Source organism: Panthera uncia (genome assembly GCF_023721935.1).
Source record: "Panthera uncia isolate 11264 chromosome B3 unlocalized genomic scaffold, Puncia_PCG_1.0 HiC_scaffold_1, whole genome shotgun sequence".
Lineage (NCBI taxonomy): Eukaryota > Metazoa > Chordata > Mammalia > Carnivora > Felidae > Panthera > Panthera uncia.
Genome location: NW_026057582.1, coordinates 92178172 through 92205780, shown reverse-complemented (window position 1 = coordinate 92205780; position 27609 = coordinate 92178172). Strand labels below are relative to the sequence as shown.

Sequence of the window (27609 nt, the reverse complement as noted above, 5' to 3'; positions counted from 1 at the left end):
CCATGCCGTGCTGGGAGTAACCAGGGCACATCGGCTGAGAAACTATACTCAGGGGGTCCTCCTCAAAAGTTAGTGTAGCTGAAATAATTTTGAAAAAGATCTTTCATATATGAATAAAATTGTTAATTTAAAACATGTTTATTTAATTAAATAATGATATATGTACCTCTGTATCTGTATGTGTATGCTGGATTAATCTGCTTATCACTTATCTTCTGTGATGAGTGTTTTCCAATACAAAACTATAAAAACAGTACCAGTCATCAATGGTTGACTTGTTGAAAATCGTTTTCCTTTGGCTTTATAGTTACCTGCTTCAATTAAAGAAGATAATCACAACATTATTTAATTTACCGACCTAATTGCCAAATTACAAAAAAAAAAAAAAATTACTGTAATTTCTCCATTTTCTTTCGACTAGGTGGACTTCCAACATTCAGAATGGCTTCAAATCTATAAGTAATCAAGAAAAGAAAAAGCAAAATATGTCTCTCTCCCCAGTAAGATAAAATCCCACCCTGTGAAGGCTTGTCAATCTGCTCACAGAAGTTCTGGCATCCTCTAATTGGCAGAACTCCCAAGGGGCCAGCTGCTCCTCACCAAAGCCACAAGGTGTGGAAGAAAAAAAGGAAAAAGGAAATAAAATAGGCAGAGGACATTCAAGGGCAATCATAAAATCCCTCAAGTCCTAGATCTACTGCTAGGTATCTTTGGGACCTCAGGCAAGTCACTTCAGCTCTCTGAGCCTCAGTTTCATCATCAGAAAATAGGAAAATACAAACAGGGGTTTGGGAAACTATAATATTGTTTGGAATCTGACCCAGTGGTGCTCAATAAAGGTGGCCTTGCTGTTGTGATGGCAAATTACTTTTCCTTGAAGGCCTTTTGGATTTAAATTGGGAGTAGACAGTCACTATGGATAGGCGATAAATCATATGATGAGATAAAGCTGAGAGGTACTTGTAGTCTACAAGCTAGGAATCCCCTAATGTAAAGGAGGTTATTGTAAACTACATACTACTTAAGATAGAGAGGACAAATAGACTTAATTTTGAGTAGCAACTCAGATTTACTAGTAGTAGATGCCTGAAGTGCTATGTAGGAAGGATTCTGAAGCTAAGTCTTGAGTCCAGAGGCAGGAGTGATGTGACACATTGCAACATCTGTCCTGATCTTAGAAAAGTGATGGCAAGTACCATTCCTGATCTTCTGTGCACAAAGGACCCACTTTCAACGACTCTGTAGCTAACTTCAACAAAAGACACTCAGACAAGTAATAGTACTTCTTAAACCAAGAAATAATTTAGTTGAGAATCACTTCATTAAAAAAAAAAAAAAAATGTATGTCTAACAAAGAAAAATGCCAGTACTGATAAGATACATGGCATTACAGGGACAACTCTTGAGGGATGTCCTACTTCACTGACTGAGGCCCCTGAAATCCAAGGAAGAGATTGGGAAAGGCGACTCTGTTGGAGAGCCCATGAACTGACATTTTCATTTATAAGTTCAATGTCCACAGAAACAACCATCTCCTCTACCCACCCTCCGCCCAAAAACCCTACTATTATGCACAAACTAGCAGTTCCAAGTCTACAGTATTCTCCCACAAAGAACATTCCCAAATACCACTCCCAGGGATGGGGCGAGTTCAGCTCAGGCTGGCCTACCACCGAGCTCTCTGCCTGGGGCTGCTCCAGGCAGAGGTCAAGGCTGGTGCCCTCCCGACCTGTCTGGCTAGGTCTGTTGACAAGTCTTCAGAGGCTTCACAATGATGGCAAGATTTAAGATCCTCTTCTACTCCACTCTACCTTCTTGACCAACACTTAGTGGCCACAATAAGGGGCTCTTCCTCTTAATGCTAATCACATCCCCTAATTGTAGGTACACTATCTTTAATAACCTGGCCAAACCTAAAACATACAGAGGAGTGTTCTGGTTCCGTGTCTACACAGAATGAAACATGCTTCTTCCTTCCAAATTCTATACTAAATTTGATCAAATGCCTCAGGAATTCTTAGAATAGGGTAGGAACATATCCTTCATGAAATTAAAACCTAATTAAGGTACTACCTCTTCTGACCAAAAGCAACAAGGACGAGATTTAGCCTCCTGCCTTAAATAACTAGGAAACTGGGGAGAATATATGAAATCATGATTTTTAGAAATAGAAAAACAACCAGCACAAGACTGATTTCCCCAAGAGAAGGGAAAAGAATAAGGCAAGCCCTGGGACTGTCCCAGCTTACTGCCTGAAGGCAGTTTCCAGGGCACAGGATAAGGAAGAAGAAGCCCTAAGAGATCAAGAAGGCCAACATGGCTAGAATTAGAGATGGAAATAGTTTGTTTTTACCAAAGTGCCCTCAGGAGATAGAGGTAGTATCCTTGGAAGGGTGTTGCCTTAATCGGGATAAATTAACCCTAAAGACACTGCTCTGTACTCAGCCTAATATAACTTAAAGGCAAGTGAAGGGGTGGCTGGATGACTCAGTCGATTGAGTGATCGATTCTTTATTTCAACTCACGTCATGATTCCACGGTCCTGGGATAAAGCCCCACATGGGGCTCCATGCTGAGCATGGACCCTGCTTAAGATTCTCTTTCCCTCTGCCCTTCTCTCCCCTTCTAAAGTAAAAATTGAAAAAGAAATCTTAAACACAGTGTTGAAAGGATCAATCTGATACCAAGCAACTTTACTATGCACCAGAAGAAACTCCAACACTATTTAGAAAATAAAGTAAAATCTGGCACCCAATAAGGTAAAACTCTAGCAAAACATTACCAAGCACACAAAAAGGCAGCAAAATATGACCAATAACCAGAGAAAATGCAATCAGTAGAAACAAACAAAGAGGGGAGCCTGGGTGGCTCAGTCAGCTGAGCATCTGACTCTTATTTCAGCTCAGGTCATGATCCCAGGATTGTGGGATTGAGCCCTATGTCAGGCTCCACGCCAAGCATGGAGGCTGCTTAAGATTCTGGCTCTAGCCCCCTCTGCTCCTCTACCTTGTGTCGCAGACTATGAATCTGGAGTTCTCTCTTGTCCAGCAAGACAGCAGACACAGAATTGAATACAAGAGATGCTGATGTCCGGGAGAAGACAAGAGCCCCAAACAGGCTCTTTGTCTCTGTATTTATTGAGCGCATGAGATATTACCCACCTGGTGAACGTGAAGAAAACAAGATCTTACACACATGCTGAACATAAAGAAAACAATCAGATATTAATCATTAACTTGTGTGTGTAAGAAGCAAAAGGTCGGGGGGGGGGGGGGGGCAAGTGGACTTTGTGATATTGGCGTCAGATGGGAAGTAATTTCCTACAGGTGATATAACAAGTTACTCCTGATCTCATTACAACATCTCGATAGCTAACCTCAGGCACTTTTGCCCCATGGTGGCAGCTTTCTGCCCTAAGCTTTTTTCTAACCCATTTATGTAAGTAGAACCTATTTCCCCACACCTCCGTTCACACTCTATCTTTTTTATTTTAAAGAAAGAGAGAAATAACAAAGATGCCAGAATAAGCCACCAAGGACATGACAACAGCTATTAAAATATATACTCCGTGTTGGGAAAAAAAAAAAACAAAAAAACAAAAAAAACCATGACCATGGTGAAGAAAGAAATTGAAATTAAAGATATAAAAAAAGATCCAATGGAACTTCTGGAGATTAAAAAATATTATGTATGAATTGAACACATTAATAGCAGTTTAGACAAAGATGAATTAGACATAGGAAGGAGACAAAGACAAGAATAATCAAATTCTTCCAGAAGTAGAGGAAAATTCTCCATTTTAAGAAGATATAATTCTCTCTGAATTGCCATTAAAGTTTAAGAATAATGGATTTAATATCAGAATTAGCAGCAAGCAAGGGATAGAATAATCACGGATTGTTTTTTCTAGATTTGGCCTTTATAGGACTATAAATTGAGATCTTAGTTGAAAGTTAGATCTATGACAGCACTATCCAATAGAAACATAATGTAATCATGTATGAAGTTTAAATTTTCTAGTAGCCATATTAAAAAGAAACAGGTAAAATTAATTTTGATAATCCACTTTATTTGGTTTAATATATCTAAAATGCAATTTCAATATTCTTAATATATAGTAGTATTTTACTTTTGCATGAAGTCTTTGAAATCCAATATTTATACTTAAAACACATTTCAATTTTATACTGAAAACACATCTCAATTCTGACTGGCCACACTTCAAGAACATCCAGATGAAGAGGTACATCAGGCAAAGTCTGAAAGGGTCCTGAGCACAGGAACTTCTGTCCCCATGGAAATGGGATGCCTCACCCACATGGAAGTTCATGAATCCTACTCAAGAGTTTTTCTAGAACTTAATCTCCAGCCACCCTACCCCTCCCTTTCCCCTTCCCAGAGGTAGGTGAGTGGGGCTGAAAGTTCCAACTTGGGTCTTTCTGGTGACCAACCCCGTCCTGAGGCTCTGTAGCGACGCCACTGTAAGTCACTTGATGAGCATGAACTCGGATGTGCTTAAAAAGGCTTTTTATGAATAACAAAAGACACTTATCACTTCTGTGGATGAAGACTGGTCCAATATTTGGGTCCAAATCATTTCGTTTTTCCTACAGGTCACCGTAACTCTTCTGTTTAACCCCAGCAACTATTAATCAGTCAACTAAGATGAAAAAATAAATTCTTAACCTTGATCTATCAGGTCTTATACCTTGATCATCATTGGAGACCAGCTTGTTCCAGTCACCGGTTTTGCCCTCAACTTCATTAAATTATACAGTAGCAATTCAGACCAAACACCTCTCCCTAAGAATATATCACACCTTGCTTCTGTTACTTCCTACATGTCACACAACATAAAGGATGGAGTTGTACAATTAAACAGATTTCCAAGTACTTTTCTCTCACTGAAATACAAAAAATAATCTCTGAACTCTAGTCTCCATCCATTTAGCACATGTCCTGCCAGACCTCATTAGGGAAAAACTTCCTAAGGCCACCTATTTAGTGGTATCTGCAATATGTTTTGGGGAAGGAAAGTACTCATCCACTTATAAAAATAGTTTAAAATAACTAAAGAAAATTGACTCTTCTCTTGGAAAGAAGCCCGCAATCTAGTTGCAACCACTTAGAAGAACTCACTACATTTGCAGCATTACAGATGCTCCAGAAAACTCACGGTGTTTGACATCATCTGTCTCTCCCCCATGCCCAAGCCCATCCTCCCTGTATCCAACTCACAATCTTTAAGTTCTCAGGGTTCTCTGGACCCATCTTTTGGGTACCATCCTGTCTTGGATCCATGCACCTACCATAAAGTTTCCCACATGATGCATAGGAAACACATTTCCTTTTAAGTAATTCTGCTTCCTGCTACTTTATTCAGAACTGTTCTTTCCCAACTTTCCTGATGCTGTCGGCCTTATTAATTTATAGCTGTCCCTCCCACTATCACAGTGCTCACTCTTCTGAAGAAACATGTAATGCTAGCTTAGCTAGTAACTCTGCCTTATCACATTCATTAGCTATCATTAACTTCGCTGATCAAATGTCCACTGCTTTCTGTCCTAAAACCAGTTCTTTTAGATCACTAAAACTTCATGAACATCTGCCATAACGCAGAAACGTCCTCCTCCTCCAAGTCATAGTATCTATCTGTAATCGCACTGTATCTGCAGAGAGATCTCTTAAATGGCATAGCAACTTCTCACAGGACTTAACCTTCAGGCTGGTAAAGGTCTCTTCAAGCAGTCATGCTTCCTCTCTTCCACTAGGTAGAAATTGGCACAAGCTATTTTCACCAAAACCCCTTTCTGCTAACTTATATCTATAAACTACATCTGATCACTTTTCTTTACTTCTAGGAGAGCCACAGGATTGCTAAAGTCAATCCCTAGATATTACCTGGTCTCAGATTATTTACTTTGATGGGACAAGTCTTTTTAGTCATTCATTCAGTAGGCTGAGTCCCTATTACTGAATGCCTATATTGTGCATCAGGCAAAGGAACACAGAATAGAATATATGCATGGTTCTTAACCATAAAAAGCTCATAGTCTTTCATTATGCACACACATAAACAAGTAACTTTCATACAATCATTAACTTTGACTACCAGGTTTGGCAGCAGGCCATCCCTCCCTTTAAGAGTCCCTTCTTGTCAATTACTGCAGTGGGTGTGGTGCATTTAAACCTCCTTTACCTTCAGTGTCCCAAAGATGGGGCTTCAAGTCTCAGAACTTCTTGCCTGCCACACATTATAGCCAATAGTAGGCATAAGTCAGTGAGATTTAAATGCCATTTCTGATCTAGCTTTGTGTTTTAGGATACACACGTAGAGACAGAGACTCACTAAATCACCTTTCGACTTACTGTGTTTCTTGCATCTTAAGGCGGCTGTACGGAGAGGGCATCATGGAAAGAAAGCACTGCTCTGAATGCTCTGGTCAGGCTAGGATAAGCTGACCTAGAGGATATGGACACACACCTGAGAACGAATCCATGCCTGAAGCCCACAAAGTTCTCTTTGAATATCACACAGAAACAGCAGTATCTTTACTTTTAACCAATTAGGCCAGATTCTTCGAGGGACTGAAATGAGTAAATCACTCTTTTCATCTCATTCCAGTTGCTTCTGCTCCTTTTCACCAACCCTATCAAATTACTGAATAGGATTACTTATTAGCTATTTAGATAATAAAAAATATACAGACCAAAGAACAATATAGATCACTTTGTATTTATTACATATTTAGCCGAATTGTTTTTCAAATTACAGAATTCAACTCCAAAATAAAGTCATTAATGCCTATTAGGTTGTTATTCTCACTTGCATTTTTCCCTCTAAAATTTTAACACAGCAAAACACCTTAAAGACTTGTGAATAGGTTCAGTGCACTTGCAGTGGCTCACAATCATGAGACAAAGATCACATTCATCCATAAAAAAGAAGACAAAGAACTCAATATTTTACAATATTACTGACATGAAACAAAATAAGGGAAAAAATACAATACTGCATTTTCAGCACAACTGTTTTTTGGTAGAGGATAGCAGGTTACTATTTAAATAGTGCCCCTCTGCAAAGAACATGCGGACACACTTGGCACATTAGCACTTGGTAACTGCTCACCTTCCATCTGCCCTCTCTTCAGAAGTACCCTTACTCAGGGCCCCACTTTCCCTTGAGCCTGATCCGCCCGCCTCCACAGGGACTACTCTGGCGGGAGCCTGATCCTTCTTCATTCACCTGCTCTTAAGGTTTTGCCGTCTGCCCTTTATTCTCCCCCAGAGTCACACCTGCCGCCACCTGCACTCTCAGTGAAGGTGCCTGGCACAGAACTCACACGCTGAGCATCCCCACCACAGCTCTACTCCAGATGTTGCCCCTTCACTTTAAACCATGACTGTAAGGTAAAGAGGATTATCTGCCCACAAAAATCATGCTCCCTACTTTACAGTCACGTCTTCCTGCAATGCAAAAAAGGTTGGTGATGCCTGATTTAGAACTTAAAACACTGAATTAATTTAGGCAGATACACACTGCTCCGAAGTTCTTTAAAATTTACTCTTTCCTACTGTTGTTTTAAAGCCATAAAAATATAAAAATTGTAAACATTCTACTAAATGTTTCAGTGGAAACTCCATTACTCTACTTTTTATTTAGTGGATTCAGAAAGAACAAAAGTGACACTATGTTCCCTTTGACAAGCTAAAATGATGCTCCCGGCCCTAACCTACCATTACACATCTCCCACCATCAGACAGCTCTGTTGGCCAAGCCATGTTAATGACAACTGCTGTTGCCATTCACGACCAACCTTTTAACAAAGCAACAGAGTAGCCCATTGTAATCTCTCCTAGATAGTCATCCATCTGCTTGCTGGGCACCTTACACACACTGCGCTACACTCAGCCTAGCCTTGGTGATCATGCACACACACAGAAGTAAGGACACACAAAAAAATGGAGCACCTCCTTTGCCACATACTGTATTCCTCTACAAAGTGAGAGGGTACTTCCTAATTTTTTGTCAGAGTAACAGCAGAATCGGGGGTTGGGGAAGAGGGGTGCTGTTGACAGAGGCAGAAATAAAGAGGAAGCTGGTAAGTCTAGCTACCAGTGTCCACCACATCCAAGAGAGCGCATTCTCTTCACATGACGCTGCTGGGAGCATAAAGATGAATCTGACCTTCTATTCAAAAGTGAAACCTACTCAGGAAATTCTAGTCATTTATCATTGCTTTCATAGCAAGGTTTTACTGTATGTTTTTAAAAACATGAAATTAACAAGAAGTGACATTTTTAAAAATGGGTAACTTTAAAATTAGTTTTTAAAAACAGTGCTTTTGTTTTTAGGGAGAAAAATGCTAGACACAAAAAAGTAATAAAACCTAACAGCTCTAGGGAATCCCTTTAGTATCTTTATCGGTTATGATTAATGAGATAATTTAAACCAGAATTCCACACGTAGGTGATAAACAGTACCAATTAACCAGAGTATTAACTGCAATGACTTAAAACTGTATTACCTGAACAGTCTCCATGGTGAAGTGCCAGAAAAAGTGAAATAATAAATATTTTCCACAGCACCATAAGATTTTATAAAATACTTACTATTTCAGTTTTTAACTTTAATGTACAATCTCAAGATTGTGGTCCATTGGTCATAGTAGGCCTAACTTCTTCTTTCACTGACAAGAATTCTGACATAGGCCATAAAGGCACAATTACAACATGAAAATGATGTATCTTACTGAAGAATCTGTACAGTATACTTAAGCAGTCACTGTTGTGGTTGTATCCATTGAGTATTAGCAGATTCAAAAGCCAGGAAAGATGGTTTTTCCATTTATACTCACAAAATTTAGTTTGTCAAAAGGACCTAAATGGACCTAAATGGTAACTAAGATAGTTGCCATAACTACAAAGTCCTTTTATATCTGTTTTAGTATTCTGTCCTCTTATGGGTTATGTTTTTATATGACAATATTTTGTAAATGGCTCTGGGTTTTTAAAATAAGAATACATTTAAAATAAGGATTCATTTTGAATTTTAAAAATAAGTTCAAGTGGAAAATGGACAAATTCTGTAGCTGAATTATCTGCAATTATGTGTAACAAGTTATCTACAATAAAAACTATAACACAGATTGAATCCCCCCGATATCCAGCATGCTCATGGATCTCCTAAACTGTTAGTGTGTGCTGTGCCAATTTATTTCAACACTGATCCAAGCAAAACATAATTGAAAGTAATGACTTCCCTATCGAAAAGCTTATACTGCATTCCAAAGCCAAATACAAATTAGGTTTGGGATGATCAATGCCATGTCTCCCCCCGACTCCCCCACCATTAATGCAGAGAACGGAGACTTGGCTTTACTACAAATCAGCTAGCACTAGAGTAAATTTGCTATAAAATTATTTATAACAAAATAAATATTTTCAGTCCCTCTACACTAAGTGACATATAAATCATTAGCAGTTTATAACATTAGTTCAGGTCACTTTTGTGAGACCCAAACATACTGTACAATCCTGAGTAAAAGGTTAAGGATACAGTTTCTTAGGGATCTTTCTTGATCAGGATATCAGGATTCATAAAGAAAACACATAAAACCACAGCTTGTAATAATCCCCGTTTTCATGAGAAGTACCAGTTCTTTTTACTTTGGTAAATAAGTTTATCTATGTAAACCATTTATTTTGATGGAGTAAAATAAAAGCAGAGCTTCTGCTAGGATCCCTCCACTACCTTTTGACACTGATACAGTAAATAGTCAGGAAGAGTAGAGCAGGAGGATCTGAACCACAGGGCTAATACGTCACCATGAACTCGAAAATGCAGCAAGCAGGGGATGGATGGGAGTAGCTGACAGGCCAAAAGCCCTTCATTGCCTACAAGAAAACATAAATTGAAAATTCTTTAAGACAAAAGGACTCAGACATTTCTCCAAGATACACAAATGACCAAGAAGCACGTGAAAAGATATTCAACATCACTGATCAGTAAGGAACTGCAAATTAAAATCACAAGGAGCTACTAATCCTGTAAGACACACACACACACACACACACACACACACACACACACACACACATACACACACACACACTCATATACATATAACAACTGTTGGTGAGGATGTGGAGAAACTGGAACCTTTGTGCACTGCTGGTAGGAATATAAATGGTACAGATGCTGTAGAAAATAATACGGCAGTTTCCCCAAAAATTGAACAAAAATTACCATATAATCCAGAAATTCTACTTCTGCATATATAACCAGAAGAACTGAAAGCAGGGACTCAAACACAGGTATGTGTACACCCACACTCAGAGCATCGTTTTTCATAATAGCCAAAAGGTGGAAGCAACCCAAGTGTCCATCGACAGATGAATAGATGAACAAAATGTGGTATATTCATATAAAGAATAGTATTCAGGCTTAAAAAGGAAGGAAATTTTGACATATGCTACACACGAATGAACCTTGAAGACATTATGCTAAGTGAAATAAGCTAGTCACAAAAGGACAAATATTGCATGATTCTGCTTATATGAGATCCCTACAGTAGTTGAATTCAGAGAGACAGAAATAAGAATGGTGGTGGTCAGGAGCTGGAGAGGAAGGGGGAATGAGGAGTTAGTGTTTAAAGGGCACAGAGTTTTAGTCAGGCAAGAGGAAAGAGTTATGGAAGTGATGGTGGCAATGGTTGCACAACATGAATGCACTTAATGCCAATAAACTATACAGTTAAAACTGGGTTAAAATGGTAAATCCTGTTATACTTTACCACACAAAAAATTCTTTAATAAAGTCTGAACAACACACTCATTTGAAAGGTATTCGTAACAGGAAATAATAGCTCTAAGAAATCTGATACTTGTAAAAGTTGATTTGTGTTCTGTGAGAAAGCCTCCATAAACACAAAATTGCCTTTTCATAACTCTACGAACCTATAATTTCAACAACATGAAGTCTTAGTTTCTGTTGCAGGGTCTTCAGGGCAGAAGGCAGAGCAGCTTGAGATTCTGACATTTTTACATTTTGCTTCACATCATTTGCGAAGGATAACCAGAGTTTGCCAAAGTTTTCAGTTGAGATTTTCAACGGTCTGAAAACAATTTTTAAAATTAGATATGTCCAAAAGAATGAAATTAATTCTAAACAAATACATTTCAAATGACTCATGGGAATAAAACATAATCATTGTAAATCTGGGCCCCACAAAATTTATGTTTTTAAACTATGATTAGAATTAGAATGCTTACCATCAACCTCCAAACTTAGGAAATACTAAAAGAAGATTTTATTAAAGTGTCAATGTCTTTCCAATAAATCACTCAGTTCTTTTTCTGAGCATTAGTCATTTCGGCAAAATTTTACCAAGTTAAAAAAATTTTTACCAAGTAATTTGATGAATCACTCAAATATAAATATACTTTGAATTTGGGGACAATAAGACACTATTAACATCATGTACAGAGTATAAATATGAAGATCTAGCACCTTACATAACTCAGACTAAGGAAAGGATTTTAACAAATGTATTTTTGAAAATGGTTCATGAGACTGAAGATCAAATAGTTAACACTGGGTCTCTGGGGGTAGAATTACAAGGAACTTTTATATTTTACTTATACTTTTCCATAGCATTTGAATTTTTGTAATAATTATGCACTGATTTTATAATGGGGAAAATATTTTTAAAACATACATAGGATTTTATTAATACACACAGAAGAACTGTTAATTATACATACTGTGTTGCTTCAGGTTACTAATGCTCACCATGGGATATACCTTTTTAGTCAGAGAGTATAAGTTTTTGGAAGGCTGGATTCTATCTCCTACATCACCAAGGCCATGAAAACTCTTTGACAGACTGAGAGACACGTTCTTACTAAAAGCTTGTAAAGAGTAGGCAAAAATTACAGCAGTGTAACACAAGTGAATGTGTGAAGGTTAAAAATTTTTTACAGATATTTATTGGCATTCTGCATTTTTGGTTCAGGCAGCCTTCATTTAAAAAAAATATTTGAATACAGTACAATATATCTATAAAACCAAATGAGAACAGAAAAAAGAAGAATTTGTTTTCAATTATTTTGGTAACACGGCTTAGTGCCTTGTATAATGCTAAATACTATATCTCTAATTAAAGTTTAATAACCTTCAGTAATTTTCTTGCAGATCTCTAAAGCTTAATAAACAGATTTTATGAAAGAATTAATCAAATAAATGAAATATAAATGAGAGAAACTTTAAAAGCTTTAAAAAGAAGCCACCTGGAATCTTTGAAGTTATTTCAATTTAAACATTACTTTAATATTACTTTCTCTCAGAAGTTTTCCAAAATTACTAATCAACCCCAATGTAAATCAGGTCCCATATTATAATCACTCATTGTACCATTTACTTTCTATTCAAAGCACAATTCAAAATTATTTATGCATTTATGTGATTGTTCAATGTCTCTTCCCTAGACTGGACTCTCCCTAAAGGTAGGGACTGTATCTAGCTTTGAATTATTTTACTCTGCAGCGCCTAGTGCAGTGCTTCTGTCCAGAGAAAAGGCCTAATAAATATTTGCTGAATGAGTAACTTGAATTAACATTCCAGAAAATATTTACCTAATGAAATCTAATAGTGATAAGTTTACAGAAAATTCAAGCTGAACAGAATGAGTATCCATCATCTGATAATTTATAAAACCAAAAAGATTCCCTTCTGTAAAAGGTTTCTCCATCTGTACACTATATTGAAAGGTTTTGATGCTTTCTGTTTCTATTACAGGCAAGCAGCATCCAGGTTGCTCAGTGATCTGTAAACAAAAGTAATAAAAGTATTGAAGAAAGGATCAATACAGACTATTATATGAATGCCAATTTTCTATTTAATTGAATTTAAAAGCATACTATTGTGAGATGTTAATAACAAACTACAGTATAAAAATGACTAACAACTTCACTTGAGAAAAATTCACTAGCACAGATAATTAATACAGTATACAGGTAAAAGTTATGTGACAAATTGCAGTGAAAACCTCTATATAATTTAGTAACAACAACAAAAAGATTATTTGGTTCTCAATCCTGACTAGCACCAGATGTTTAAAACTAGGAGAGTTAAAAAACAAAACAAAACAAAACCCAAAAACACCACAACACACACACACACACACACACACACACACACACACACACACACACCTTCTTTTCTCAAGCTACAGTACACCCTTACTCAACCTATGGGGAGTCGAGCCCAAGCAACTGAATTAGATTTTGTTTTGTTTTGTTTTGTTGCTTTAAGTTCCATAGGTGGTCCTAATGAACACCTACAGTCAGAACTTCTGCCCTGGTCAGTGGCTCAGGTAATATCCCATTCAACACATTTTAGCTCACAGAAGAAATTGGTCAGTGTTGTGAAATAACTATCTACTGGTCAAGTCTCATAACTCCAGCAAGGACATCCATACAATAACGTAATATCAAAATGGCAATTCTCTAGGGAAGAAATAGAATTGATGCCCAAGCACTCAACATAAATCAATGAAAGAAAAAGAGAGCAGACAGTATACAATATTATCCTTCAATATTCTTACTCCTTGATGTTCTGCTTTGCTAAATTGAGAACTCTGCTTCAGTGTTTATGGCAAGAATGAAGAATGAATGAATATGGCAGTTCTGTGAGACATTTAAAGGGAGCAAAAAACCACAAAATTCATACTGAAAATAATAACACACTAACACCTATCAAGTGCTAGGTACTGCTGTAAGCATTTTACAGATATTAACTCATTTACTCCTCACAGTAAAGGCAGACACTATTAATATCTTCATTTTAAATGTGAGGAAACTGAAAGCCACAAAGCAGTTATATAACCTGACCATGTAACACAGCTAGTAAGTAACAAAAGAAAGATTCAAAGCCAAGCATTCAGAGTCAAGAGTCTACATTCTTTTTTTTTATTCTTTTTTTTGTAATGTTTATTTATTTTTGAAAGAGAGAGAGTAAGACAGAGCGTGAGCAGGGGAGGGCCAGAGAGAGGGAGACACAGAATAGGAAGCAGGCTCCAGGCTCTGAGCTGTCAGCACAGAGCCCGACGTGAGGCTCAAACCATGAACCCTGAGAACATGACCTGAGCCAAAGTCAGACGCCCAACCGACTGAGCCACCCAGGTGTCCCAAGAGCCTACATTCTTAACTACTGTGCTCTGTCCAAACTCACTTTATATATTTATATTTATGGCCTTCCCCAATATAGCTGGAAAATCTTTATTATGTTTCCTTGTCTCTTTTGAATAATTCGTCCTTACTCAAAATAATAAAAAACCTGTCACACCTTTGGGTCTTTTTGCTAAAGAGAAAAGGATGTGGATGAAATTTATAAATCATCAGAAGAGTGAAGAACAGAAACACTAAGTAAGCATTACCCCTTTAAGAAAGAAATACGGAACCATTCATTGTCTTACCTTGAAATTTTCTGCAGAAGAAATTTCTAAGTCAGCACTTTTCAATTCCAAACCACTCTTATTAGAAACTGACCAGACCACCAGTAAACAGTCATCTTTCCAAATTTTGTAAGAAGACACTGATATGGTTTCATTATTACAGACCTCCACAAGATCTGAATGCATGTGTTCAGAAGTTTCTTCCAACAGAGAAGAAGCTAAAGAGATTTCATTAGCAACTGAGGCTGCAGTGGACGAAGGAGAGTGAAGACCTTCCATATCATCAGTGAACAAAGAAGGTGTAGACAGTGTGCAACTGGAGAGTTTCTCAACGGAGGGCAGTTCTGTGAGTGACTCAGAATCCAAAAGTTCTGAGTTGAGAGAAAACTTATTTAATTCTTTGTCTCCTCTATCCTGCAAAGTATCCAAATAATAATCATCTTCGTAAGTCACATCTGACGAAGAACTAAAGTAAGAACAGGGCATATTCTGAGCACTGGTTGTTTCTCCACTTTTGGTTTCCTTGACTTTTGATTTCCTTCTGAACTTGTGAGATACAGTATCTGCTTTTCCTAGCTGCAAAAATAAAATATAACAATATCTAAAAAACCCATTCTACCAGTCATGAGTTTTAAACATCTTTCTATAATTTCAAATGAACAATTTACTAATTTGTTAAGAGTCTATGTATAAAGCATAGATTAACAAAAGAATCAGAGATGAATAAAATGTTAAACCCTAAAATAATGACAGTTACCTCACTTTGAACTATTAGCTAAATCTTATTTCTCATTAAATATACATAACATCAAAAAAAGAAAGTCAAAAAGTCATTGGTGAACAATTCTAAAAACTTGATCGATTTCAGAATGTTAGAGTACAGAATTGCACAAATTAAGAACAGTGAGAAACCCAGCCATTATTTGAGTTTCCAGAGTTGTCCTGTAGAAGAGAAGATACCCTCAAATACATGGATGGCTCAAACTCTGGTTCAGTTGTCTATGATAATCGTGATTTCATGGCCCACAAGTCAATAAACAGAGAAGAAAAACTGATTTTACCTCAAGAACCAACTGGCAATGACTGACACACATACAGCAGGCAAGAATTTTATAATTGACTAGTGATGTCTGCTACTGACTCCGGTGACGGGAATGGCAAATCTGCCATCCTTGAGCCAAGACTCCTGGGGAGTGGTCTGCAAATCTATGTAAGAAGAGTGGAGTGGTAGCTCACAATTCCCCTTGCCTCCCAAAGTTGTCTAGAATCAGGGCAGCAGTCTGGCACTACTCTAAATCCACATCTCCATCCTCCTAGGGGCTTTAACACGGTGTGGCCACCCTTCACATGATTCCAGCTAAGCAGAATTCTAGTTCCTCTTCCATACCCTCTCACTCCCTCAAGTCCCAACACCTCTTCCAGCTTTCAGCAGATGTCTCCTATAGTTCAATTCAGAAGTCATCAAACAAGAACTAAAATTCTACTAACACAAAAATGAAAACAAGTGGGTGGGTGAAGGACTTCCATTTCCAAGTAACCATGGGACTCGAATTAGATGTGTATTACACTGTTCAATATTGTTACTCAGGTCACTGATGTTCTGAGTTTTTTCATTTGTTTTTTCTCTTTTCTGTGCTTCATTTTGGGTTGTTTCTACTACTTTGTCTGCATGCTTAATATTTTTTTTTTTTCTATAGTGTCTATCCTGCTGTTAATCAGAAGCTACACAAGCCACAGTACACTAGAGTGACATCTTGGTTAATGTTAACATTTAAAGAAAACAAAGTTAACCTAGAATTTGTTACCCCAGAGAAAATGACTTTTAAAAATGAAGGTAAAAGAGGGGCGCCTGGGTGGCTCAGTTGGTTAAGTGTCCAACTCCTGGTTACAGCTCAGATCATGACCTCACAACTTGTCGGTTCAAGCCCCACATCAGGCTCTGCGCTGGCAGCTTGGGGCCTGCTTGGGATTCTCTTTCTCTCTCTCTCTGTCCCTCCCCTCTCTCTCAAAAATAAATAAACATTTAAAAAATGAAGGTAAAAGAATAAAATCAAGAAACAGACTCTTGGCTATAGAGAACAAACTGAGGGTTGCTGAGGGGAGGTGGAGGGGGGGAATGGGTTAAATAGGTGATGGGCATTAAGGAGGGCTCTTGTTGTGATGAGCACCAGGTGTTGAGCAAATGTCGAGTCACTAAATTCTACACCTGAAACTAATATTACACTATGTTAACTAACTAGAATTTAAATAAAAACTTAAAAAAGTAACAAAAATGAATACAAAATAAAAGGCAAAGATGAGGAAAAACAAAAAGCCTTGATACTCAGAGTGGATTATGTAAAAAAATTAACCCAGAAAGGATTTAGCATACCTTAAAAGGAAAAACACCCTCCTTACATTTCTGATTTCAAGCGCACCACAAAAAAAAAAGCCTGATAATGAATTTGTCACAATGAATGTTCTCTTGAGAAAGACTGTTTAGCTGAAAGCTTTGCATGTTGTTGAAAGGGCAGAAATCCTTCGACATCAGCTACGGGGTTCACAAATCAGGGTTCCATAAGCCTGGGCGCACTGTGACCACAGAGAACTTGCCCCTTCAGTGCCAGGCATTCACTGATACCCACAGCCAGCTGAAACATCTTAGAGACCCAAGATAAGTCACTTTGCTGAACTGCAAATGCTGACTGAGACAGCATTAAGATACATTACTTATTTATAACTTTTAGATTGAATTTTTTTTTCCTTAGGAGGGGATCTCAAGTCTGATAGAAATGGGGTCTAAAAAGAGAGAGAAAACAAGCAAAGAGTATTACAGGGATGGAAGGAAAATTCCACCAGGAGAGAGGGAGGATGAAAGCACTGTAATGATGTAAAACTGAAGAAAAGGTAGCTCTAATCACTATTTTGTACCAGGTAGGTCCATCAGTCCACCAAATTGGCAATTATATGGAATTCTCAGATGCTCAAAAATAGCACCTGTCCTTCACTCTGAGTTTTCATTCTTTTCCTATGATAGTAATATATCAGCATAAAAAGTTTTGAAAATCATCATAATCATAATGCCTGAGTATTATTTTCATTTTGGGGTAATTCCTTTCAGTCTCAATACATTTTTATCTCCTTAACAATTATAAACAAAGTATAAATAAAACTTTATATTCTGGTTTTTTGCTTAATATGTCACATGTATTCTTTATTTTATAATGAAGTATTTATCATTTTTAATGGCTGAGTAATATTCTGAGCTAATATAATTTATGTACCCACTCTCCTACTGTTAGACATCTAAATTGATTCCTATCTTTTACTATTAAAAATACCATTTTGAGAAGTACTTTTCCCAAATACATATCAGTATTATTGAACTATTATTACCGAAAATACTTCCCACTGAGAACTGTCCTATCCACCCATGGGAGTAATACCTATGGTCATATTTGTAACTTTATTTGGACCCTGACCCTTGCCCCAGCTGACTGGACTACAGAGAACACCTGACTCAAGCTAAGCCAATTAGAATTTCTCTTTCAGAAATATAAAAAGTGTATCACTGGTGGCTCTGGAGCTAGGGAAGCCATTTTCCACTGTGAGTATAGATGACAGCCAAGAGCTTTCGTAGAGCCCGGTTTTTTTGTACAAGACAGGGACAAAGATTCTCAGAGGACTATAACAGACTACTTACCAAATTGATTGTACTTTCCGTTCCTAGCCCAACAAATAATGATGATGCCAGCAGCTGCTTTTCTTTCTCCTCTTTAGATTGGGTAAGGACTTGAGACTGATCCTTTTTAATTATAGTTTGGTCTACATTCTCCATTATTATACTTTCTTGAGGAACAGGCGGAACTTCAGTTTCATCCCCAGTTTTGCCTTCTTTCTTGGGAAGATAGCCCTCTTTCCCCCATAATTTCTTTATACCTTCCAGCTTCAAGCTATTTGTCCTAAGGAGATTAATAATGAAATCAAGTCAACTTAAATAACCGCTGCTTAAATAACTTACTTTTTTGAGACATTTTTAAAAACACATCATTGCCATGACCTCTTAAAAATTTTTTTTTTTTAACGTTTATTTTATTTTTGAGACAGAGAGAGACAGAGCATGAACGGGGGAGGGGCAGAGAGAGGGAGACACAGAATCGGAAACAGGCTCCGGGCTCTGAGCCATCAGCCCAGAGCCCGACGCGGGGCTCGAACTCACGGACCATGAGATCGTGACCTGAGCTGAAGTCGGACGCCCAACCGACTGAGCCACCCAGGCGCCCCGCCATGACCTCTTAAAAACAGCTTTCGTATTATATTCTCTATGTCAGGAAGTAAAACCTAGATCCCATGATGTTATTTTAGTTTCATCCAATGTCCCCACACCCTCCAGCTAAAGGATTTAAGGCACTAGAACCCTAGACTTAGTTAAAAATTTCAGATCACTTAATTGCTTGAATAAGTTGTCCAAATCAAAACTACTATAAATTAGCTCCTTTCCTCCACTGACTTTTCAAAAATACCTTTAATTCTGATGAGTTAAAGATCAGAAATGACTCTTAATAAGTTTCTTGGCTATAACCACCCAATAAATTCATTAAATAAAATCCTGTTGAAAGCAAAAAAAAAAAAAAACCAACAAATCATTCAAATCCACTCCTTTGACTTAATCCAAAAAGTTTTCTTAATGTGAACTCTAGCTACATAGTCAACTATTATAAATGTAATTTTATTAAAATTAATGAGGTTTGGGGCGCCCTGGGTGGCTTAGTTGGTTAAGCGTCCAACTTCAGCTCAGGTCATGACCTCACAGGTTCGTGGGTTTGAGCCCGGCACTGGACTCTGTGCTAACAGCTCAGAGCCTGGAGCCTGCTTCGGATTCTGTGTCTCCTTCTCTCTCTGCCCCTCCCCTGCTTGCGCGCTCTGTCTCAAAAATAAATAAACATTTAAAAAAATTTTTTTTTAGTTTTTTTATTTTTGAGACAGACAGAGAGCATGAGCAGGGGAGGGGCAGAGAGGGAGAGAGACACAGAATCCAAAGCAGGCTCCAGGCTCTGAGGTGTCAGTATAGAGCCCAATGCGGGGCTTGAACTCATGGAGTGTGAGATCATGAGCTGAGCCAAAGTCGGACGCCCAGCTGACTGAGCCACCCAGGCACCCCCCCAAAAAATTTTTTTAATGAAATGAGGTTTGATCTGTAAGAGAAAAAAGGTTTTTTTGAAAAAGCATGAAGATTATGAGCCTTTTTACTGGAGATGGAAGAACTGAAAGTCGTGATTAGAGTTTGGACTCACCTACTGCTGTCCCAAAAGTTATTACATCTGTGACTCTGTACTGACTAAGATAATCACCAAGTACAGGCTGAAACAGCCAAAGTTAACCTTTATTGTTTTTGTTTAAGAACTATGTCTCCTTTGCTCTTGGATCATTTAAGCGTGCCTGTCATGGCCCAAAATAGCATTTTAACATTTGTACTACAAAACAGATCATAAAATGAATCTAAAAGAAAAACTCAGAATTATCTGTACAAGTTATTATTCCTTTCTAATTTGTTGGACTCGTGATCAATTTGATTTTCTATATATGCCAAAAACATAGACAGGTGGTCACACTTCATACTGAGTGAAGAACTAATACTATTAAATAGTAATTGGCTGAAAGAAAATTTGAGTGTTAATAAAGAATGCCCTATGGGGAATTAGTCCAATCCTCCACAATGAATTTTACTGCTAAATTTTCCTTTTATGAATACCTTCATTTCTCCCTTTCTTTCATGTACCAAAAAAGCCTTCTAAAAAGTTTTTTTAAAAATAAAGCTATTATTTATCCACCAGACCTCTTAGAAGAAAACTGGCTGTCTTTGCAAGAGCGGATCCAAAAGTGGTCATGGGAACCATCTCTAGGATGCTCAACAACAGGAACTCAAAGGGATTCATAAATTCCCAGTGTTTCTGTAACCCTATTTATCAAAAAATATCCTTTAATTAATAAGGAAAAAGGGCAACTCTCCAAGTTTTACTAATAAATGATTTAAATATCAGTTTAACAACAACAACAACAAAAAGCAAGTATGGTAGACCCTGGGATGCTCCCTACAGATCATCCTTCAATAAAGGACTTGTTGCCCCAACTGTTGGGAGTACAGTCCTCTCTAGGATTGCCTCAGATGCAGAGTCACCTCGCCTGAGATCACACCCCTTCCCAGGGAAGCCCAAACCCAGTGACTGTTGGACAGAAGTCCTGGCCACAGTCCTGGCCACCCATTTGGGTCCAACTCAGGTCAACTCTGAAGAAGGGCCACTCTAACTTCAGAGCTCCTGATGGGATCATCAGAGGCTGCTGTTGGCACCGCATTGCATCTTAACTTCCTCCTCTGCTCAAACCTGCTTCTTTCTCCTTCTTTCCATAGGTGTTGATCACAAGGGCACTGCCTTAATATTCTGCATGCGAAACTCCATCATGGAATGCACTTGCCAGGGAATCCAATCCACAACAACAGACAAAATAGAGGAGGAAAAATAAGCCTAAAAGGAGCCTCAAACTACTTTAAAGATTTTCTTGCATATTTCATCTGCATACATGCCTATTATCAACATAAATTTTGTCATGCATTACATATCGAAAGTCTAAAAAGTAGGAAAAATGAATAAAAGCACAAAATATGCTTCTTTATATGAAACCTACTGAAAAAGAATTGTTTTAAACATGCATCATCTTTGCCTGGATTTTAACAACAATAATATAATTCATGATATTATGTGGCATATATACTTTTGTATTGTTTTTAATCAGATCGTTCAAACAAAGATGTAAATTCTGGCCAAGCAACCTTCAAAAGATTAGGGATACACTTTAACTCAGCTCTAGAAATCCCCATTTGAGATAGTCCCAAATAGGGCTTAAGGTAAGAAATTATAAACTGGGCTTTCTACTACTTTATTCTCAGCTTGCCAGAGATTGGACAAGAGTGACTGTCTCCTCCCAAAGCCTTGTCAATTACCATACAGGTTCCCAATCTGAAATGATGTGTGAGCTGTAGTCCTCCTGGGAAAGAAATTTAAAATTCATCCCTCATGTCCCATTTCATGATAAAACAGCAAGTGTATAATTCCTTAGCAGCTCTGCCAAATGTCATTTCTCTAAGAAGTACATGTAAATATACAGGATTTACAAGGCCTTGTCAAGTCTCCCAGATCTTAGTTCAGTACTAAACAAACAGATGCTGTCACCTGTTGTGCAAGTAAAAGAGACTGTTTCCTCCCTGGGTTTGGAGGGTTTCTATCCTCTCCTTCCCTTATCCCGCAATTCTCTGTTCAGGGCACTTAACTGCTGTCACCACTACCATCAAATGCTCACAAATCATATCTGCTCCCCATGCTTGGAATACCAAAATTAAATGTCTGGGAAAGAAAAGGGTGTCAACAGAGAATGAAAAAGAGGCTAAGAAAGAGAATTTCATTCAGCATATCACCCTACATTCCTCATAATCTATGTGTCATTTTTTTGATAAGTACTTCTCATAACCATCATGCTGGAAGACTGACAAATGCAAAAATGGACATATAATAAGCTGACTGACTCCATAATGAACATATGAGGGCTCAAAATTCAAATTTCATCTTTTAAAGTTGTCACTTTTGAAATTTTATTGCATTTATTCCAACAAAGTGGCCATTACTCAAAACATTTTTTAATAAGCACAGAATAGTATATGGAGTGTTGAATCACTATACTGTACATCAGAAACGAATACAACACTGTATATTAACTACACTGGAATAAAATTAAAAAAAATTTTTTTTATATCTTTTAGAAGCTCCTTCACAAAGAAGGAATCCATTTTCATTACTTTATGTCACATCAATATATTGACTAGTTATCCAGATAGATCACTAATTTCATTTGGTTAACTCAACTTTTGGATGACAATTATGGCAATGACAATTACTATTAATAATAGCAGTTATCATTTACCATGCACTACATTTTATGAGGCACCTTATATATATTATCTCACTTTTTTAACTTAGTCATATTTCTAAAAGTAATTTATTATATTTCGAAAACCAAAATCTACTTAAAATGGTTGAAGATTTGGCTCCACATAAGACATTTAGATAAATGTCTTCACCAATTCTCCAGGTGGCTGGTAAGAAGCTCTGAAAGCATTTTGAGCAAAGTATACACGTACTTAAATGAAGTCAGTCATCTTATTTTATGTTCATCTCTCTGTCAATCTTCCAATAAAACAGTTTATAAGAAGATTATGAGGAATGTAGAATAATATGCTCATATTCACCTGTGTATGTAAGTTCTCACATATTTCTTTAACAAATGTATGTGTATACATATGTGTGCATATATATATATATATATATAAATGTGTGTATAATACACAAACATACATACATACACATACAATATGCAGTAATAACACACACATCATTACTGTGTATAAAGCCTATGTACACTATTCTGTGTTGAAGGTAAGCAAACTCTCTTAAAAGTTCTCTTGTACAGGGGCACTTGGGTGGCTCAGTCGGTTGAGAGTCTGACTCTGGCTCAGGTCACAATCTCACGGTTCAAGAGTTTGAGCCCTGTATCAGGCTCTGTGCTGACAGCGCCTGCTTCAGATTCTGTGTCTCCCTCACTCTCTGCCCCTACCCCGCTTGTGCTCTCTCAAAAATAAATAAAAAACATTAAAAAATAAATAAATAAAATAAAAGTTCTCTTGTACAACATCAACACCTTGAAAGCAATATATAGGAAAAACTGAAACAAGAGGCTATGCAGAATTTAGCTTTCAGGAATCCTTCTACATTTAAAAATATTTAAATACTCCTCTATGTTCTCAGTTTTATCAAGAAAGAACTTACTCTTTCAGCCCAGTCTCTGCACTATTCCCAGATATATCTGAACCAAGAGAAATGCCAGCAGGAGACTGTCGTCCAGTGAAGCCAGATGAAGAAAATGAAAGTCCATATGGTTCAAAATTGAGAACTAGAATTTTAAAACAATAACAGAAGTTCATATTTAAAACAAAGCAAAAGTTAGGGGGGAAAAAGTAGATGTTATCAAAATTACCAGTCACTACTGAAATAAAATAGTGGAAGACTAGAATCCAATGACAATTTTTAAACTGGAAGGGGCACTGAAGATGATTTAATCAAATAATAATAAAGTAGCTATGATTTATTGAAGGTCTACAGTCTTCACGCTATTAGTTGAGAAAAGACAAACAGTACTTCATTTTTATCTTTTCACCTCCCTGAGAAGCTAAACTAGGATCCAATTAGGAAAGACAACTGATAAACCAGGTCTACTGAAAATTGCTGCTCCCAGACAAAAATGTTTAATGAGCTATGAATGAAGAGATAGTGTTTTTCCTTAACAAAATGTTCTTAAGCACATTCCTATGCCAAATAGACTAATGGACTCTTCAAAGTGAAATCTCCCTTACTGACAAAGAACAAGGTTTATTCAGATTCAGACTCCTTTGACTCTGTATACCCAAATGAATTCAATCAAAGCCATAAAAATTCATACTGATATTGTGGTGGAGCAGATGCCAATATCCATTCTCCTCTTCTTTCTAAGTAACAGAACCCTGGATTCTAAGTAATAGAACCCTGGATTCATGGCAACCCAGAAAGAAATGACATTTCCAGACTCCTTTGCCATGAATTTGAGTTCTGGCCAATGAAATTATGCACACATTCTGAGCACAACTTCTGGGAGGAATCTTCCTGGGGAAAAAAAAAAAAAAATCTTTCTTCTCTCCCTTTCCTCCTTTACATTCATGAAGCCATTATCAATCCCAGGCTGCCTACTTCTGGAATTCCTTTAAGGGAAAGAGCAGTAATCTTCTATCTTGTATAAGACCCTATATTGTTCTTTTGTTTTCTAATATGCTATGCAGCTATACCTAATCCTAACTGGCATTATTTATCTTTATGGACTGTCTGGATTATAACATAAAGGACCTCCTTAAATCATAAAAAGTGCCATATAAAAAATAAATGTGAGCTTCTGTAATTATTATTTTCATTTTACAAATACAGAAACTGAAGCAAAGTTTGCCATGAACTTAACCAAGATTACAAAAACAGGAAAAATGATAGAGCCAGATAAGAAATCGGATACTCTGGTTCTAGAGCTCACTCTCCACTGTCTCCTGCAAAGGAAACAGCATTTAATCCAAAGAGAACTACATAAATTTTTGTTGTTACCCAAATGAATGATATAGAAGAGAAATCAATGTGAAATAGAAAAAAATAATGGGCTAATTAGTAATCAGAAGAACTGAGTTCTTAACATGCATCGGGTATTAAATGGGTGCATGAACTTGACCTTAATTTCTTTGTCTGTAAAGTGAAGGGTTCAGGCTTGATCAGCAGTTTCCAAATGCTGATTTGATAACCAGGATCAAGCTGACTGTGTAGAATCTCCCACAGACCTTTTTGTACATACAGCCAAGCTTTTACAGATTCAGATACAAAAGATACAGGAGTACGACGCAAAAATCTGTATCGTTTTTTAAAACTCTTTGTGATTCTGATTCATAACCATGTTTGGAAACTACTTGTCTAAACATTCCGAGGTCATTTTCAGCTAGAAAATCCTCTCATCCTAAGCTTTTCAGGGGCACCTAGGTGGCTCAGCTGGTTAAGTATCCAACTCTTGGTTTCAGCTCAGGTCATGATCTCACGTTTTGTGAGTTCAAGCCCCACATCAGGCTCTGTACTAACAGTGCAGAGCCTGCTTGGGATTCTCTCTCTCCCTCTCTCTCTCTGTCCCTCCCCCAGTGACTCTCTCTGTCTCTCTCAAAACAAATAAACTTAAAAAAAATCTAAGCTTTTCAATCACCGAGTTTAACTTTCTGTCCCACTTTTAACTCTTTAATAGCATCTGTGACAGCCAGTTACCCAGCCTCTGCATTAACAAAGTAAGTGAAGAACTCAAGCAATGTTTCCTATGCACAAGTAAAAACAAAGAGTTTAAGCCAAAGATCAAGTAAAGATAGAGTTTAAACAAAAGAGCAGAAAGAATTCAAAAGCAGAGGTATAGTTTAAGAGTAAAGAGAAAAAAACTAGACATAGAAGGGGACAGCATATGGAAAAGAGATAAAATTCCAAACCTGAGACAACAAAATTAAACACTGTCATCTAAGGAAGGCCTGGAAAGGATCGAGGTTGAGAATGAACTTCAAGCCACATTCTTTTCATTCTTTAGTGAAAATTTCCCAAGTCTTTATAGAGGTGAATAACAAGAAGGGCCAAAGATTTTTAAAAGTTAACTAGATGTACAAGAGCTCATGTGCATATGGGAATCAGGAGGAGAATCACAGCATGCAGGAAGAGTCAGGAGAAGGAAGTAGATGGATGAATTGCAACTTAGACTTTTCTGGTATCATTTTAAGATCAATCATTTAGTTGTACCTACCACAGAACCTGGAAAGTACTTGACAAAATCATTAGATGATGAATGGGGAGAAAAAGAGCTTTCAGCATTGAACTTTTCAGTATTAACATTCTGAACTCCTACAAAGATAATACTCAATGGTCTCCCTTTATTCATATAAATACTTCCCATCCACCATCCAAACACCTCAATGATTTCCTCTTTACCAAAATCAGGACAGGCATCTTCCCCTGACAGACTACATTTCTAAAATCTGAAGTTAATCTTTCCTTTCTTAGCTGTTTCTCACTTCACTGATCAGATATTTTGTTACAGGAAGCATTCAAACACACTTAAGATATATAACATTGCTCAGAATGAAAATGAAACTCACTAGTCCACAGGAACCAGACTTCTTTTCTCAAATTTCTCTGTAGATATGCTCATGTGAATATCTATCAGCCCTCCATCTAGCACAGTGACCCAACATGATAATTCCACCTTCAAGTTCTTTCAAAGTTCCAGAGTGACTATCTTAGGCATTTATATATATGGAGCCTATGACTTTGGAAATACCTCTAGGCTAACTTTTTTTTTCTGGGTATCCAAAGACCTAGGCAGAGTAAATAAGTCACAAGCAGATTTAAAGAGAGATAACAAAAATAAATATCCTCAGTTATCTACATTACATGACTATAATATGAATTGCATTAAAAAAAAAAAATGATGTCCCTTACAGACCCATAGAAAATTACCTTTTTCCTGAGAAAGCTTCTCCTCCTGACGTTGGTGGTGAGGTTTGTAAGGTGCTGCCCCCTGACTGAGTTCTTCAGCCACAAAAGCATCCAGAAAAGATAAGGAAGCATCTACCTGTATTAAAGTGAAGCAAAAATCAGAAATTACAAAACTTTACCCTAAACCTAGACTGTACATTCACATAACTAATTTCAATCCATATGTCCTAAAAATAATTTTTAAGTGAAAAAAAAGAACTTCAGTCTAAAAATGCTACTAGCGTTACCCAACTCTCTAGCTCTCTAAAACACCTATATTCAAATCACTCAGCTAAGTATGTAACAATGAAAGTCATCTGCAGTTATTATTAATTTCATTGTACTGCAGAATAAACTTTTGAGCATCCAGTATGTTACAGCATCATGTCAGGTGCTATGATGAAGACAAAGAAAGACATCTCCCGCCCTCATGAGACTTTAACCTACTAGAGAAGACATCTACACTCTGAGCTAGTGTCTGTATTAGTTTGCTGCTAGGGACTAAAAACAAAGTGTTGGCAAGGCTAATTCCTCTGGGAGGCTCCAAGGGAGAATAAGTTCCTTCTCCCTTCTAGCTTCTAAAGGCGCCACCATTCCCTGGCTTGTGGCCCCATCACTCTGATCTCTACTTCTATTGTTAGTTGGCTTTCTACTGACTCTTTGTTTACTTTTATAAGAACTCTTGTGATCATGCCTTCTTGGACAATCCAAAATAATCTCCCCCTCAAAAATTCCTTAATTTAAGCGTAACTACAAAGTCCTTATTACCATGTAAGGTAACAAATACACAGGCTGCAGAGAACCAAGTATGCACATCTTGGGGAAGGCTACTATTCAGACCCTGGCAGTGCCTTTAACTATCCTATTCTTTTCTACCTAAAAAATACCTTTTCACAAATCTATGGAAAATTACCTAATTTCAGCAGGAATAAAAAGGTACAAAAGAATGAATAAGTGAAAATAAATAAGAGATGAAGAAAGAGTGAGGGAAAAGGATAAAA

The 27609-nt window shown here is 37.3% G+C and overlaps 1 protein-coding gene across 3 annotated transcripts in view; it reads right to left on the bottom strand.

Moving 5' to 3' along the window:
- Positions 1-4450: 4450 nt before the first annotated feature.
- The window catches only part of AP4E1 (adaptor related protein complex 4 subunit epsilon 1), a 62076-nt gene continuing 38917 nt past the window's right edge, over positions 4451-27609 (bottom strand). For 2 of the 3 annotated variants that reach the window (XM_049611671.1, XM_049611672.1), the window contains 7 exons: positions 26591-26705; positions 23312-23435; positions 18139-18397; positions 14478-15032; positions 12637-12827; positions 10960-11117; positions 4451-9897 (listed from right to left, as the gene is read on the bottom strand). In XM_049611671.1, the coding sequence (XP_049467628.1) occupies positions 9737-9897; positions 10960-11117; positions 12637-12827; positions 14478-15032; positions 18139-18397; positions 23312-23435; positions 26591-26705 (1563 nt within the window). In that variant the 3' untranslated portion in view covers positions 4451-9736. The remainder of the gene's footprint in view (positions 9898-10959; positions 11118-12636; positions 12828-14477; positions 15033-18138; positions 18398-23311; positions 23436-26590; positions 26706-27609) is intronic. The other variant, XM_049611673.1, reaches the window with a different exon arrangement.